The 16,576-nt window shown below is 51.9% G+C and overlaps 1 protein-coding gene across 39 annotated transcripts in view; it reads left to right on the plus strand.

The window, feature by feature from the left end:
• LUC7L (LUC7 like) overlaps positions 1 to 16,576 on the plus strand; it is a 31,952-nt gene that overhangs the window by 4,634 nt on the left and 10,742 nt on the right. For 14 of the 39 annotated variants that reach the window (XR_016226251.1, XR_016226255.1, XR_016226254.1 and 11 more), the window contains one exon: positions 15,159 to 15,269. Coding sequence is in view for 29 of the 39 variants with exons in the window: in XM_089321771.1 (XP_089177897.1) it covers positions 15,159 to 15,269 (111 nt within the window). In the remaining 10 variants the exon portion in view is untranslated. Of the gene's footprint in view, positions 1 to 13,211; positions 13,295 to 14,038; positions 14,355 to 14,385; positions 14,450 to 15,158; positions 15,270 to 16,576 lie in introns of those variants that run through there. The other 25 variants (XR_016226248.1, XR_016226247.1, XR_016226246.1 and 22 more) reach the window with 7 other exon arrangements.

The raw sequence follows: 16,576 nt of genomic DNA on the forward strand, positions 1-16,576 counted from the left end.
TCTTTTTTTTTTTTTTTTTTTTTTAAGATTTACTTAATAGTTTTTATTTGAGAAGTAGAGTTACAGACAGGGAGAGATAGAAAGGTGTGCCATCCACTGGTTCACTCCCCAGATGGCCATAATGGCCATAGCTGGGCCGATCTGAAGCCAGGAGCCAGGAGCCTTCTTCCTGGTCTCCCTCATGGGTGCATGGGCCCAAGCACTTAGGCCATATCCTGTTTTCCTAGACCATAGCAGAGATAGATTAGAAGAGGAGCAGTGGGGACTCAACTGGCATGTGGGGAGCAACTCAGACTAGACTAAGTTACTGGAATTAAGACTTATTCTATGCATCTGCTCTCCCACAATATGGCGCTGGGAGAGGAGAAAATAGCTTCTACACAGCTGCCTCCAGTTCAGCCAATAAACTGTAGGACTTGCTCCTGATTGGAGGAGAGCAGCGTACTCAGCATGTGGGCAGCCGAGTTGGGATTGGCGGAGGAGGACTATAAAGGAGGAGAGAAACGGCATGCACCAGGAACATCTAAGGGGAACATCTAAGGGGAACACCTGTGCAGCCCCCGAGAGAGCCGGCCGGCGGTGTGCCGCTCCCCTGCGGAAGTGGGGAAAGTGGCCAGGGGGAACCGCCCTTCCACGGAGGTGGAAGGGACAGTAGCCAACCCGGGAAGAACCAGCAGCAAACCCGGGGAGGGCCGAGCAGACAAAAGAACAGCGCAGGGTCCTGTGTCGTTCCTCCACGAAGAGGGGGAGCGACACTGGCATGCCACCGCCACAGGCAGAGTCTTAGCCTACTACATCACTGGCCCCCATGCCAGTATCTTTTTTTTTTTTGACAGGCAGAGTGGACAGTGAGAGAGAGAGACAGAGAGAAAGGTCTTCCTTTTGCCGTTGGTTCACCCTCCAATGGCCGCCATGGCCAGCGTGCTGTGACCAGCACACCACACTGATCCGATGGCAGGAGCCAGGTACTTATCCTGGTCTCCCATGGGGTGCAGGGCCCAAGTACTTGGGCCATCCTCCACTGCACTCCCTGGCCACAGCAGAGAGCTGGCCTGGAAGAGGGGCAACCGGGACAGAATCCGGCGCCCCGACCGGGACTAGAACCCGGTGTGCCGGCGCCGCAAGGCGGAGGATTAGCCTAGTGAGCCGCGGCGCCTGCCCCCATGCCAGTATCTTAACCAGGGTGGGTAACTGTTAGCCCAGACACCTGCCCTAGCAGTAATGCCTTTTTGTGTCTTTGTAGCTACCACTTCATTGCTTCCTTAAATTTTGTATTTTTCCTTTTAGTAATATTTTTGTTAGGTTTTATTTCTTTTATTGTGTTTTTGAGTTTTATAAAAATGATTTCATAGTATAGATAGCCTTCAACAACTTTTTTTGTTCAGTATTTATTCAAGTTGTTTGGTATCATTTGTTTTCATTGCTGCTTAAAATATATTGTAAGCTATCCTTTCTTTGTAGGCATTTGGATTACTTTTAGGTCTCTTTGTTTATAATTATGAACAATATTATGGCTTTTTAACCATCTTTTGTCACATGTAAGGATTTCTCTAGGCTGTGCTGCCAGGAGAGGGATGGCTGGCTGGCATGCATGGGATGCCTCTATTCTTCCGGGTAGTTTCTGAGATGTTGTCCTGTTTGTGCTTGTGTTGCTGGCTTGAGTGGACCCATTAGTTTCCACCCACATTAACAGTGCATATACCCCCACCAGCACTTGCCATTATTGGACTGTTGACATTTTGTGATTTCAAAGTCTTCATTATGGTCCCAGTTTACATTTGTTTAGTTTTCAGTAGTAGTAATATCTTACACATGTTAGTAAATGCATTTACAGTATCGTTTTCTCAACCTTTATTTCATTATTACCCTGAAAAGCAGCCTTTTGTAGACCTTTCTTACTAATCGTCACCCCACACCGCCATTGGCTTTTGGTACCTGATAACCTGCATATCTGTTTATATACTGTGACCCATTGCCAGGCCCAGACGATCGTCACATCAGATGCCTTCACGCTTTCCGACCAGTTTTCACTTCTGGCTCCCTTGAGAATGCATGCTTTAGAGCGATTCCATTTCAGTTGTTTTGTCTTTCATCCTCTCTTGCTGGTGTGGCTAGGGATCGGCAGAGGGGTTGGATGCCTTTCAGGTTCCTGAGAGAAGCCTGGAAGGAGACAACGGAGTGTGGTGTGAGGGAACTTGGGCGGAAAAGCACAGAACCCAGGGTGGGCCTTGTGCGCTGGGTTAAGCTGCCACTGGGGATGCCTGCATCTCATGTCCCAGTGCCGGGGTGTGAGTTCCCCAAGTTGGAACCCCCCCAAAAACGAGTTTATCACGTTGAGATCTGATAAAACCCAGAAGCTGTGAGAAAAAGATGGATACATTTGGTTGGATAAAATCTTAACTTATTAGTACCTCAAAAATTCCCACGTAAGGTGGGGCGGGAGACTCAGGAGGATACAGTGAGAGGTGTAGATGTTCAGTCATCTGGAGTCTGCAGGAGTGACACAGGGTGGGGACTAGCTAATAACATGTCGCTCCCTTGAAGGTTGCTAACAGAATTGAATTAAGTATTCTCGGACACGAGGTGATGGATGCGTCAGTTATCCTGGCTGTAGTACTCATTTCACAATGTGTACATATATCAGAACATACTGTAACTGTGTGATTTTGTTAATCATACTTTTATTTTTTATTTTTTTTTATTTTTTATTTTTTGACAGAGTGGACAGTGAGAGAGAGCGAGAGAGAGAAAGGTCTTCCTTTTGCCGTTGGTTCACCCTCCAATGGCTGCCGCGGCCTGTGCGCTGCGGCCAGCGCACTGCGCTGATCCGAAGGCAGAAGCCAGGTGCTTATCCTGGTCTCCCATGGGGTGCAGGGCCCAAGCACTTGGGCCAACCTCCACTGAACTCCCGGGCCATAGCAGAGAGCTGGCCTGGAAGAGGGGGCAACCGGGACAGAATCCGGCGCCCCGACCGGGACTAGAACCTGGTGTGCCGGCGCCGCTAGGTGGATTAACCTATTGAGCCGCGGAGCCAGCCTAATCATACTTTTAAAAAGCTGCATAGGCCGGCGCCGCGGCTCACTAGGCTAATCCTCCGCCTAGCGGCGCCGGCACACCGGGTTCTAGTCCCAGTCGGGGCGCCGGATTCTGTCCCGGTTGCCCCTCTTCCAGGCCAGCCCTCTGCTGTGGCCAGGGAGTGCAGTGGAGGATGGCCCAGGTGCTTGGGCCCTGCACCCCATGGGAGACCAGGAAAAGCACCTGGCTCCTGGCTCCTGCCATCGGATCAGCGCGGTGCGCCGGCCGCAGCGCGCCGGCCGCGGCGGCCATTGGAGGGTGAACCAACGGCAAAGGAAGACCTTTCTCTCTGTCTCTCTCTCTCACTGTCCACTCTGCCTGTCAAAAAAAAAAAAAAAAAAAAAAAAGCTGCATAAGCATTTACATGGAGATCAGTGAACTAGGACAGATGATTCGCAGTGTACTTGAGGGTGACTGGTTTCCTTCATGTATGAGATTCTTCAAGACAGGGGCAGTGGGTAGACGCACTGGATAAGGGCAAAAAAGGACATGATTTTGCTGTGTGTATCTGATCTTGGGGCAGGTGCTCACCCTGACTCAGAACTAAGGAGGTAGAGAGATGGGTAACCTGGGAAGATGTGAAAACACACCCAGCGGTGTGGGTGCTGACAGCTCTCTGACTGTAGCCTTGCGTACGCAGAATACTCCTGCGGAAGGCAGGAACCCAGCAAGTAGACTCGCCCTGAAAGGGAGGGGCTGAATCGTAGCTCCTCCTTTCAGTGGAATGATTGACAGCTGGGAAGAGAGAACGAAGCAGCTGCGTACCCACGTGGGAGTACCCCTGAGGAGGTTATGGGGAGAAGCACAGTGTGGTTTGGATTCTTCCGTAGTGTTTTGTTTCTAAATCTATCTCTTTTTTTAAAAGATTTATGTATTTGAAAGAATGACAGAGTAGGGAGAGACAGCATAAGAGATTGTCCCTCTGCTGGTTCATTCCCCAGGTGACTGCAATAGGCAGGTGTGGGTCAGACTGAAACCAGTAGCTAGGGAGTCCGTTCTAGTCTCCCATGTGGTTGGCAGAGGCCCAAGCGTTGGTCCTTCATGTGCTGCCTTCCAGGCACGTTGGGGAGTTGGATTGCAAATGGACTAGCCCAGAGGTGAACCTGTGCTCTGAAACGGAACGCTGGCTCTGAAAAAACATTGGCTTAACCTGCTATGCCACAACCCCAGCTGATTTTTTTCTTTTTTAAGATCGTGTATTTGAGAGAGAGACGGGGAGAGACAGAGGTGTTCCGTCCACTGGTTCAGTCTCTAAATGCCCACAGCAGCTGGGACTGAGCCAGGAGTCCTGTATGTCAGCTGGGTCTTCACCGTGGGCATCAGGGACTCAAGTACTTGAGCCACCATCTGCTGCTTCCCAGGTACAATCGCAGGAAGCTGGAATGGAAATGGAGGAGCTGGGACTGGAACAAGGAACTACAGTGTGGGATGTGGCGTTCCAAGCATCAGTTTAACCCGCAACACGCCCCTGGTGTTTGTTGTTGTTTCTTATTTGAGAGGCAGAGAAGGGGTCAAAAAAATAAAAAAAAAGAAAGAAAAAACTTAGGTTTAAAAGGCAGAGTTAGATGGAGAAACAGAGAGATCTTCCATCTGCTGGTCACTCCTCAAATGGCCACAAAGGCCAAGGCTGGATCAGGCTGAAACCAGGAGCTTAGAACTCCGTCTGGGTCTCACGTGTGGGTGACAGGGGCCCAAGCACTAGGGCCATCACCTGCTGTTCCCCAGGCCATTCACTTGGCTGGAAGCCGAGCAGCTGGGGCTGACTGGTGCTCATGTGGGATGCTCGCATCGCAGGCGGCAGCAGACCCTGTGCCACAGTGCATGCTCCCTCCCAGTGGGTGCTGGGTGCTGCTGCTGGCTTTTTTTTTTTTTAATATTTATTTATCTATTTGAAAAGCAAAGAGTTACAGAGAGGCAGAGGCAGAGAGACAGAAATCTTCCATCCGCTGGTTTACTCCTCAAGTGGCCAGAGCTGGGCTGATCAGGAGCTTCCTCCAGGTCTCTCACGAGGGTGCAGGGGCCCAAGGACTTGGGCCATCTTCCACTGCTTTCCCAGGCCACAGCAGAGAGCTGGATTGGAAGTGGAGCAGCTAGGACTCAAGCTGGTACCCATATGGGATGCCGGCACTGCAGGCAGCAGCTTTACCCATTAAGCCACAGTGCCGGCCCCAAGGATACTTCTTTTTTTAAAAAAGATGTATTTATTTGAAAGGCACATATAGAGAAAGAGAGCGAGATCTTCCATTCACTGCTTCACTCCTCAAATGGCTGCAATAACTGGAGCTGGGCTGAGCTACAAGGTAGCAGCCAGAGCTGCTTCTAGGTCTCACGTGGGTGGCAGGGCCCAAGTGATGGGGCTTTCACTGCTCCCAGGCACATCACTCGGAGCTGTGCTGGAAGTGGATCAGCCATACGGAGTGCTGCAGCTGTAGGCAGCAGCTTTACCCTCTGCGCCACAGCGCCAGCCCCTGTGGATGCTTCTGTGTAGCACTGAGCAGTCACTTCTCCACGCAGGTTAGGGTTACCTGTAAGCCCTGACAGGTTCAGAAATTAATATCATTATTTTTATTTTATTTGAAAGGCAGGTAGAGGTGTCTTCCATCCACTGATTCACATCCTGCATCAGGTGGGCCTGAGCCATGCTGAAGGTGGGATCCTGTGTCTCCCACAAAGGTGGCAGGGACCTGAGTCCTTGGCCATTGGGCACCCCTCTCAGCGTGTTCGTTAGCAGGAAGTCCTGAGAGCGGACAGGATGCCAGCTGGCACTCTGATGTAGTACAAGGTGTCTTCACTGGTGTTTCAATGGCTATACTGAATGCCCACACCTAAAATATATTTGTTTGTTTTTTCAACGAATGGTATTTTTTAAAAAACCTTATCTTTTTTTAAGATTTATTTATTTGAAAGGCAGAGCAATAGGGAGAGAAGGAGACAGAAAAAGAGAGCTTCCATCTGCGTGTTCATTCCCTAAATGCCTGCTACTGCAAGACTGAGCCAGGTGGAAGCCCAGAACTCCATCTAGGTCTCCCACATGGGTGGGACTCGCAGGGAACCAGTTACTTGGGCTGTTGTCCACGACCTCCCAAGGTGCAGTTTAGCCCGAAGTTTGAATTGGACGTAGAACCAGGATTGGAATCCAGGAGCTGTGTTGTGGGATGTGGGTGTCAGAAGCAACAGCGGAACCCACTACACCACCATGCTGGCTCCAGCAGCCCGGTTCTTAAATGCTGTACACTGATCACCCACCTGGATGGCAGGGGCCCAAGCACTTGGACCATCTTGCACTGCCATGAGCAGGGAACAGGATCACAAGTGGAACAGCTGGGATACGAACCAGACCCCATATAGGATGTCAGTGTCCAGGCGGTGGCTTTACTCACTGTACCACAGCTGACTGGCCATGGTTGGTTGACCTTTTAACCGTTTCAGTGTTGGGGCACAGCGGGCTGAGCCACTGCCTACAGCACTCCAGTTAAAGTCCTGGCTGCTACATTTTAAGGATTTATTTTTTGAAAGAGAGGAGAGGGCCAGCGTCGTGGCTTACTTGGTTAATCCTCTGCCTGCGGCGCTGGCATCCTATGTGGGTGCCGGGTTCTGTCCCGGTTGCTCCTCTTCCAGTCCAGCTCTCTGCTGTGGCACGGGAGGGCAGTGGAGGATGGCCCAAGTGCTTGGGCGCCTGCACCCGCGTCGGAGATCAGGAAGAAGCACCTGGCTCCTGGCTTCGGATCGGCGTAGCTTCAGCCATGGCAGCCATTTGGGGGGTGAACCAACAGAAGGAAGACCTTTCTCTCTGTCTCTTTCTCTCACTGTCTAAATCTGTCAGATACATTAAAAAAAAAAAAAGAGAGAGAGACAGAGAGATCTTCCATCTGCTGATTCATCCCCAGTCAGGGCTGGGCCAGACTGAAACCAGGAGCCAGGAGCTTCTTTGGATCTCCCATATGGGTGGCAGGTGCCCAGGCACTTGGGCCGTCCTCTGCTGCTTGTCCCAGGCCGTTAGTAGGGAGCAGATCAGAAGTGGAGCAGCCCGCTGTGGGTTAGCGGGGAAAGCCGCTGCCTGCAGTGTTGGCATCTCATACGGGTGCTGGTTTGGGTCCTAGGAGCTCCACTTCCGATAGAGCTCTCTGTTATGGCCTGGGAAAGCAATGGAAGATGGCGCAAGTGTTTGGGCCCTTGTACCTGTGTGAGAGACCTAAAAGAAGCTCTTGGCTCCCTGCTTTGGGTCAGCCTAGCTCTGCTTGTGGCCATCTGGGGAGTGAACCAGCAGATGGAAGACCTCTCTTTCTTTGCCTCTGCCTCTGCCTTTCTGTAACTCTTTGCCTTTCAAATACAAATAAATTTTTAAAAACCACAGAAGAAGTGGCGCAGCTGGGTGTAGAACCAGCCCCACAGGGGATGCCAGTGTTGCAGGCGATGCCAGCATGCTACACCTCTGAGCCAGCTTCCTGCTAAGGTGCCTGGGAAAGCAGCAGAAACTGGCTCAAGTGCTGGGTCCCCTGCCAGCCGTACGGGAGGCCCAGGTGCAGTTGCAGGTGCTGGCTTTGGCCTGGCTCAGCCCTTGCCACTGTGGCCATTTGGGACGTGAATCAGTAGATGAGCAGATGGGGGAACTGCCTTGCGGTCCCTACCTCCTCCCCCAGTTTGTGATTCTGCCTTCAAATCAATAAGAATCTTAATTAAAAAGGGGGGGGGCAGGTATTGATCCCTGGTACTCTGATGTGGTACACAACTGCTGGGCCAACTGCAGTCCCTCAAGTGGGTTTGGTTTTTTTAAAGATTGACTTTTTAAAAAAGATTCCTTTATTTATTTATTTTTTTCAGGCAGAGTGGACAATGAGAGAGAGAGACAGAGAGAAAGGTCTTCCTTTGCCGTTGGTTCACCCTCCAATGGTCGCCGCACCGCGCCTATCTGAAGGCAGGAGCCAGGTGCTTCTCCTGGTCTCCCATGGGGTGCAGGGCCCAAGGACCTGGGCCATCCTCCACTGCACTCCCGGGCTACAGCAGAGAGCTGGCCTGGAAGAGGGGCAACCGGGACAGAATCCAGTGCCCCGACCGGGACTAGAACCCGGTGTGCTGGTGCTGCAAGGCGGAGGATTAGCCTAGTGAACCCTGGGGCAGGCCTCCTTTATTTATTTTAAAGGCAGAGTTACAGAGAGGCAGAGGTCTTCATCAGCTGGTTCACTCCCCAAATGGCCACAGGGCTGGAGCTGTGCCGATTAGGAGCCAGGAGCTTCTTCCGGGTCTCCCACGCAGGTGCAGGGGCCCAAGGACTTGGGCCATCTGTACTACTTTCCCAGGCCACAACAGAGAGCTGCATCAGAAGTGGAGCAGCCAAGGGGCTGGTGCTGTGGCGCAGTAGGCTAATCCTCTGCTGCAGTGCTAGCATCTCTTTGAGTGCCAGTTCTCTAAGATTGATTTATTTATTTATTTGAAAGGCAAGAGTTAGAGAGGCAGAGGGAGCGAGAGATATCTTAAATCTGCTGGTTCATTTCCCAATTGGCTGCAGTGGCCGGAGCTGTGCCAATATGAAGCCAGGAGCTTCTTCCAGGTCTCTCACGTGGGTGCCGCAGCCGAAGCACTTGGGCCATCTTCTGCTGTCCCAGGCCATAGCAGAGGGCTGGATTGGAAGCAGAGCAGCCGGGACTTGAACTGGCACCCACATGGGATGCCAGCACCGCAGGCGCCGGCCCCAGTGGTTTGTTTTAAGACACTTCTTTTTGTAGAAAATTTCCAGTATGAAAGTAAAAGTAATTGCAAAATGAATTGGTCACTGTGTGCCCATCGCCTACCTTCAGCTGTGATGAGCGCAGGGCCAGATATGTCTCCCCTTTGTTCCCACTTCTCAGGAAACTCAGACTTTCCAGGACTTGAGGTTTCATCTATAAATAGTTCAGATTTTGAAGTTCCCTTTACCCGTATACAAAACCTGGAATATCCTTGGTTGTAATCGAATCTACTTAGCATCTTTTTTTTTTATTTTTAATGTATGGGAAAATTTACAGATTTGAGCAGAGTAGTTAATGACACTTACTGACACGACGACTATTTTGTTTTATCTTTATCTTGCTGTCTTTTTTTTCCTGACTGGATCTTTGCAACATATTTTTTGTTGTTGTTTATTTGAAAGGCATGTGAGAGAGGTTTCTTCTGTTTTCTGGTTCACACCCTGAAAGCCTGCAACAGCTAGAGCTGGAAGCCAGGAGCTTGGAACTCAGTCCCGGTCTCCCATGGGAGAGGCAAGGACCGAGTACTTGGCCTCAGCTGCTGCTTCCAGCGTGTGTGTTAGAGACGGGTGGGCTGGGAAGTGCATGCAGGACCTGAACCCAGCGGCTTCCCTGGGGCGGGGGCATCCTTGCAGCATCTTCTGCCGAGCCAAAGGCCCCTCCCTGCTGGCTTGTTTTATAGCCGCTCATGGAGAGAGAACTCCTTCCGTAAGTACTGCAGACTGTGTGTCCAAGGCATACAGATTACACTGCTGCTTGACAGTTGTGAATGTCACATTCATTCTGGGAAAATGTCTGATTGCCTCAAAACTTTTTAATAGTTTGACCCAGGATGTAAAGGGTTATACACCAGAATGCTTTTGTAAGTCTTTTTAATCAAATTGTTGAATTAAATTTTAAAGCTTTTCTTTCCTGATTGTAATGATTGTTGCTTCATGGCACCTTTTGAAAAGATTTGTTGCCATCTTTTTCAAGAAATTATATTCATTAATTTAAGAAGCAGAGAATTGGAGCACTCCCATCCACTGGCTCACTTCCAAATGTGTGCAGTGGTCCCCGACTGGCACCAAAGCTAGGGACCAGGAACGTAACCCAGGTCTCCCACGTGGGCAGCAGGGACGCAGTCTTCCGACTGATCAGCGCAGCCCTCACTGTGTGCATCAGCAGGAAGCTGGAGGCAGGAGCAGAGTGAGGTGTAGAGCCCAGCATTCCCATGGGAGATGCTGGCTGTAACCTGGCGTCTCAGTTACTAGGCCAGACGCCTGCCCGTGATAGCTTGTAAAGAAGAATTTAATTCGAAAGACAGAGTGACAGAGATATCTTCTGTCCCCTAGGTCACTCCCCAGACAGCCACAACAGCCCGAGCTGAGCCACACCAAAGTCAGGAACCACAAACGCCATCCACGTCTCCCATATGGGTGGCAGGGGCCTGAGTGTGTTGCACCATCATCCGCCGGCATCCCAGCTGCCTTAGCAGGAAGGTGGCTCAGAAGGGGAACCGCCAGGACTCTGACCCAGCACTCCCACACCAGATGCTGTCATGGCAAGTGGCAGCCTAACTCACTGTACCACTATGCCAGCCCCCAAGGTTTTCAACTTAAAAACTAGCAGACAGCAAAGTTAGTTTAGTTAACCTATGAAAACATTAACAGAATAGTACATTTTTTTTAGTGTTCACATATTAAAAATGTAAAGAATTTCTTTTTTTTAAAAAAGATTTATGTATTTATTTATTTGAAAGAGTTACACAGAGAGAAAAGGAGAAGCAGAGAGAGAGAGAGAGTTCTTCCATCCACTGGTTCACTGCCTAATTGGCTGCAATGGCTGGAGCTGTGCCAATGTGAAGCCAGGAGCCAGCGGCTTCTTCTGGGTCTCCCACGTGGGTGCAGGGGCCCAAGGACTTGGGCCATCTTCTACTGCTTTCCCAGGCCATAACAGAGAGCTGGATCAGAAGTGGAGCAGCCGGGACTCAAACCCGTACCCATATGGGATGCCGGCACTGCAGGCGGCAGCCTTACCCACTATGCCATGGTACTGGTCCAAAGAATTTGTTTCTTTAGTTCAGCAAAAGCATAGTTAACCTTTTCCTCCAAATTGTCTTGCTTTGTAATGTTTGACAGGTTTCAGAACATACAGATCAAGTCACTTCTGAGCTCTCTTCAAATGAAGATGAAGCTAGTTCTTTTTTTTTTTTTTAAGATTATTTACTTGAAAGAGGGCTGGCGCCGTGGCTCACTAGGCTAATCCTCTGCCTTGCGGCCCCGGCACACCGGGTTCTAGTCCTGGTCAGGGCGCCGGATTCTGTCCCGGGTGCCCCTCTTCCAGGCCAGCTCTCTGCTGTGGCCCGGGAGTGCAGTGGAGGATGGCCCAAGTGCTTGGGCCCTGCACCCGCATGGGAGACCAGGAGAAGTACCTGGCTCCTGCCATCAGATCAGCTCGGTGTGCCGGCCGCGGCAGCCATTGGAGGGTGAACCAACGGCAAAAGGAAGACTTTTCTGTCTGCCTCTCTCTCTCTCTGTCCACTTTTCCTGTCAAAAAATTTAAAAAAGTAAGAAAAGAAAGCGTTACAGAGAGAGGTAGAGACAGAGAGAGAGGTCTTCCATCCACTGCTTCACTCCCCATATCCCAGATGGCTGCAATGGCTGGTGCTGTGATGATCCGAAGCCAGGAGCCAGGACCTTCTTCCAGGTCTCCCACGTGGGTGAGCGGCCCAAGGACTTGGACCATCTTCTAGTGCTATCCCAGGCCACAGCAGAGAGCTGGATTGGAAGAGGAGCAGCCGGGACTAGAACCAGTGCCCAGATGGGATGTGGTGCCTCAGGCTAGGGCTTTAACCCGTTGTACCCCAGCATTGGCCCCATGAAGCCAGTTCTGATTCTACCTGGGTGGTTTTCTTTAAAATGGTATTTATCATGGCTGGCGCCGCGGCTCACTTGGCTAATCCTCCGCCTGCGGTGCCGGCACCCCGGGTTCAAGTCCCGGTTGGGGCGGCAGATTCTGACCTGGTTGCCCCTCTTCCAGTCCAGCTCTGTGCTGTGGCCCTGGAGTGCAGTGGAGGATGGCCCAAGTGCTTGGGCCCTGTCAGCCGCATGGGAGACCAGGAGAAGCACCTGGCTCCTGGCTTTAGATCTGCGCAGCACACCGGCCATTGCAGCCATTTTGGGGGTGAACCAACGGAAAAAGGAAGACCTTTCTCTCTCTGTCTAACTCTGCCTGTCCAAAAAAAAAAAAAATGTTATTGATCGTTTGTTTTTACTTACTTGGAAGCAGAGAGAATGAGAAAGATCTCCATCTGTTTATTCAGTCCCCAAATGCTGGCTGGACCTGAGCTGGGCCAGACTGAAGCCAGAAGCCTTCCCCTCCATCTGGGTCTCACAGTGGGTGGCAGGGATCCAGCTACCTGTCACTACCTACTGCCTTCCGGATGCACATTAGGGGGAAGCTGGACTGGAATCTAGTAGCCAGGATTGAACCATGGGTATTCCAAGTGGTGGCACAGTGCTCACCCCATATGCTTACTTTTTCTACCTCATAGATGATGTGTAGTGTACGTGACATTATTTACCCTGCGTTCGAATCCCTGTGTGACCTTGGGCAAGTTGTGTGATTTTTATGTTTATCTGTAGACTGGACTGGTGCTGGGGGGTCCCACGCAAGGTTTCTGGACCCAGCGCTTAAGGACCTTGTGTCCTGACCCTGACTTTGTAGTTGGGAAGCTGGAGTCTGATTTTGTCGACTGTGGCTGTTGAACACATGTAAGGCTTGCGGCACAAGGTCTTTTGGTGCTGTGTCAGCTCTGACAGGCTGGCTGGATGGCTGAACCGCACCATGCAGTCCTGTGTGGAGGGTTGGGCATTCCTGCTGAGGGTGCTAGGGGCTGCTGGCATGGGGCCAGGTACTTTGAGGGTCTCACCTCACCTTGAGACAGTGGTGTGGGTCGGGTGACTTTCTAGTAGGTGGTAGGTGTGATTTGGACCTAATCTTTGGACTCAGATGTCTCTGATTTTTCAATCTAAATCTCGGTACAGATTATTTGAGAATCAGGGACAGAGCCCCCATCCACTGGGTCATTCTCCACAGGCCCAGGAGATGGGGACTTTATCTAGGTCTTCCTCATGATGACAAGGACGCAACTGCTTGAACTGTTACTGCTGACTCAGAGTCTGTGTTAGCAGAAGTCTGGAATTGGAAGTGGAGCCAGGACCTAACCCAGCAGTGCAGGCGTTGCAGCTGGCATCCTAACTGCTGGGCCAGACTCCACCCCTGCATCTGCTGTTTCCTTAGGAACAGAGAACCACTTGTGTGTGTGTGTGTGTGTGTGTGTGTGTGTGTGTAGGGTAGGGTAGAGCAGATCTGTCCGCAGATGCACTCCCCCAAATGCCTGCAATAGCTAGAGCTGGGTCTCCCATTTAGGTGTCAGGGACCCAACTGCTTGCGCCACCCTCGGATCCCATTAGCCGGAAGCCGGATTGGAAGCCAAGGAGCTCCGACTCAAGGCAGGTGCTCTGAGATGTGACAGGAGTGTCCCAGGTGGTGTCTTAGCTGTGCTGTGTGCCATTTGCCTGTCCCTGAACCACCTGGTACAGAGCAGTGAAAAGCCCTCTCCATGGCATGCTTGTTTTCCTAGTTTACCTTTTGGTTTTCTAGATTACCAGGCAGCTGAGTCCATGGCACTTGAGTTTTGTTTTAGGTAGAGGTAATTGCTTTGATTGGCGAGGGCGGAGCTGACAGATGTCTGTTTCTCACTTGGCTCCTGGTGGGTGGATCCCTCGGTGGATCCCAGGTGGGCAGGCAGTGGAGAGGCATCCCACACTGTGAGCACAGGCAGCTCCAGCAAGGGCAGCATGCACCCGTGAGGGGGCCAGCAAAGGCACTGCTGTTTGCTGTCCCGCTGGGTGGAATGCACTGAGATGTTTCCAGATCACCCCCGTGGGCAGGGTCTGCATTCCCCGACCGCGGGCTGAGCCCTGGGGGCGCGCTCACTGACTGGTGCTGTCCCCACGCCTCCCTGGACCTGACCTACTCCCGGGTGTCATTATTTAAAAGGATTTCTGGAAGACATTGTAACCCTTCCCGGCGTCCCTGTCACCCATCCAGTGCTACATAGAACGTCCCAGAGCGTGTCGTTAGAGCTCACCTGCTTTGTGCTCTCTGGTGGACAGTCACCCTGGGGTCTTTGTCATTCACAGTGCCTTTTCCTCTCCAACCGTAATTTTCTTTTTTCTGTTCTTTGGTGGTAGGTGGCACAGTGTAACCCTGGTATCCCTGCTAAGCACGCTTGCTGTCATATTTAGCATGAGGCCGACATAAGTAAGACAACTGAAGGTGTAACTTGGGAGGTGAAACTCCATGCCCCTGACAAGCCGTGGGACACGTGGGCCTTGGGGGCGGGGACTGGGCTGGCCTCTGCATGGCTGTGGCAGTGGACGTGGCATGTCTGACAGCTCGTTCTCACTTGCGGTTTCTCACCATCGAGCTCTGTTTCTTTTCTAGATAGTAACGAGTTTCCCGTTACGTGAGACAGTAGACAATAACTGGAGGTGCTCACAGCTCTCAGTAATGTTTGTTCTGTTGTTTTGTCTTTGAGGTGGAAGGGGGGTCTGTGCCCTCAGGACATGAGGGGATAATGTGTGCGTGGTTCCCAAAGACCAGTGAGTACATCCTGTGCATCTCCCACAGCTCTGCAGGAGGGGCCTCCAGCACTAGCTCGTCTCTGGTCACGCTTTTCTGTCCCTCAGAACTCTGTGATGGCCATGTGTTCGCTTACTTTAGAACACGTTCGTGTATTTTCATCTGCTTGAAAAGGGGAGCACACGTGGAGGGAGGCAGAGATCTACCATCTGTTGGGTTAGCACCCAAACACCTGCAGTGCTCGTCTCTGGGCCAGGCCAGAGCCAGGAGCCCAGACTCCATTCTGGTCTCGCACACGAGTGGCAGGAACCCAAGTAATCAGGCCATCACCTGCCGCCTCCCAGGTGCGGTATTGCTGAGAAGCTGGATCGGAAATGGAGTGACCAGGACTAGAACCGGCACTCTGACATGGGATCAGGCATCCTGCGTGGCAACTTAACCCACTGTGCCACGGTGGCTGCCCCAAGTGTTTCAGTTGTCCTCAAAACGTCTTGGTAATAACTTGAGGGTAGAGGCCCTGTTGCTAACTTTGGGTCTAAAAGAGAATCAGATCGGAGGTGATGCTCCTGAGCAGTCCTGGGCGTCCTGGCCCCCTGACTTTGTGGGATCATGAATGCATTAGCTGCAGCATAGCTCAGCCCCTTGAACCTGCAGGCTTTGTGAAACAACTCAGGAATCCAGAGGCAGAGGGACGTGGGTGACCGTAGTTCTCTGCTTTTCCCGAGCCAGGCGATGGATCACTTGGAGTCCTTCATCGCGGAGTGTGACCGGAGGACTGAGCTCGCCAAGAAACGTCTGGCAGAGACACAGGAGGAGATCAGTGCGGAGGTCTCTGCAAAGGTGCGCCTGTGGGCAGTACTGCATTGCCGGTGACCGGCAGTGTGCTCTGCCGCGTGCCTTCCCGGAATGCACAGACGACTGTGAGGAAGAAGGGCGTCAGTGACCCTTGATCCCCAGGAGCTGCCCCTTCTGTCTTTATCTCCTGTCCATTTTGCCCTCCTCTGTACGTGTGTTTTAAAATGCAGTTTTCAAGCATCCATGCATAAGACAGGCGGCAGCAGACTCAAGAGGGCAATGGCAAAGCCGTGGTGCATCCCTGTTGTGGATTGGAGGTCCATCTGTGGCTGGCCACGGTGTTAGCTGCACCACTCTCCTTCTTTTCAGTACTGTCAATGTTTAAACTTTTATTTGAAAGTCAAAAGAGACCGATTTCATCTGCTGGTTCACTCCCTAAATACCTGCAGCAACCAGGGCTGTGCCAGGCCAGAGCCAGCAGCCCATAATTCAGTGTGGGTCTCCCGTGTGGGTGGCAGAGACCCACGCACTTGAGCCATCAGCTGCTGCGTCACAGTGCACACAGTAGCAGGAAACTGGGATTAGAAGCAAGGCAGTGATTGGAACCCAGGCACTGCAGTATGGGACGCACCTGTCTCCCGTGTCGTGTTCACTGCTGTGCCCACACCCACCTCTCTTCAGTTTTGTGAGAGCGTTTCTTAGGACGCATGCAGGTGGTGTTTGGGCCAGAGGTGGTGTTTCGTCTCCTGCCCTCTACCCTTTGGTGTGTTTATTGGCACAGGAGGGCTCTGCTCAGTTGTTATGGAGCAGTGCTTCTGTGGGGTGGAGCTGCTCCTTCTTCCTGGTCCTCAGGCTCTGCTCTTGCCTCAAGCCAGTGCTGCATGGCGCACGTCTTCTCGGGCCACAGGGGCAGGGGTCTGCATTTCTTACCCTGTAGAATGTGCACAGCTGGGGTCTTGGGGAGCTGGCACGCCCACCCGTCACGGGGCGTAGTTGGGGCAGCTCCCCTTTCAGGTTGTCCTGCTGTTTGAGCAGCTTCTCTTCTTCCCACGAAGGTCCCAAGCGTTGAGGTTGGCCATGGCTGCTGTCTTGTTTCTGAAATCCCGTAACTGGGAGTTCTGTCCAGCACACGTGGTGCATTTAACCTAGATGTTTTGTTGCCCAGAGACTGCCTGTAATAGACAGAAAATGAGACAGCCTAGAAGAGGAGCAGCGTGTGATCATCCTGGGGGCCACTGTGGCAGGGGCAGAGGTGGACAGAGCGTACTGTGCACGGTCAGATCTCAGTGGTGGCCAACGGTGCCGTCACTGGTAGACTGTGCAGGCCGCTCTGTGGGTTGTAAGCTGTTTCT

The sequence above is a fragment of the Oryctolagus cuniculus genome, chromosome 19, assembly GCF_051225735.1.
Source record: "Oryctolagus cuniculus isolate XC-2025 breed Fujian yellow rabbit chromosome 19, ASM5122573v1, whole genome shotgun sequence".
In the NCBI taxonomy this organism is placed as follows: Eukaryota; Metazoa; Chordata; class Mammalia; order Lagomorpha; family Leporidae; genus Oryctolagus; species Oryctolagus cuniculus.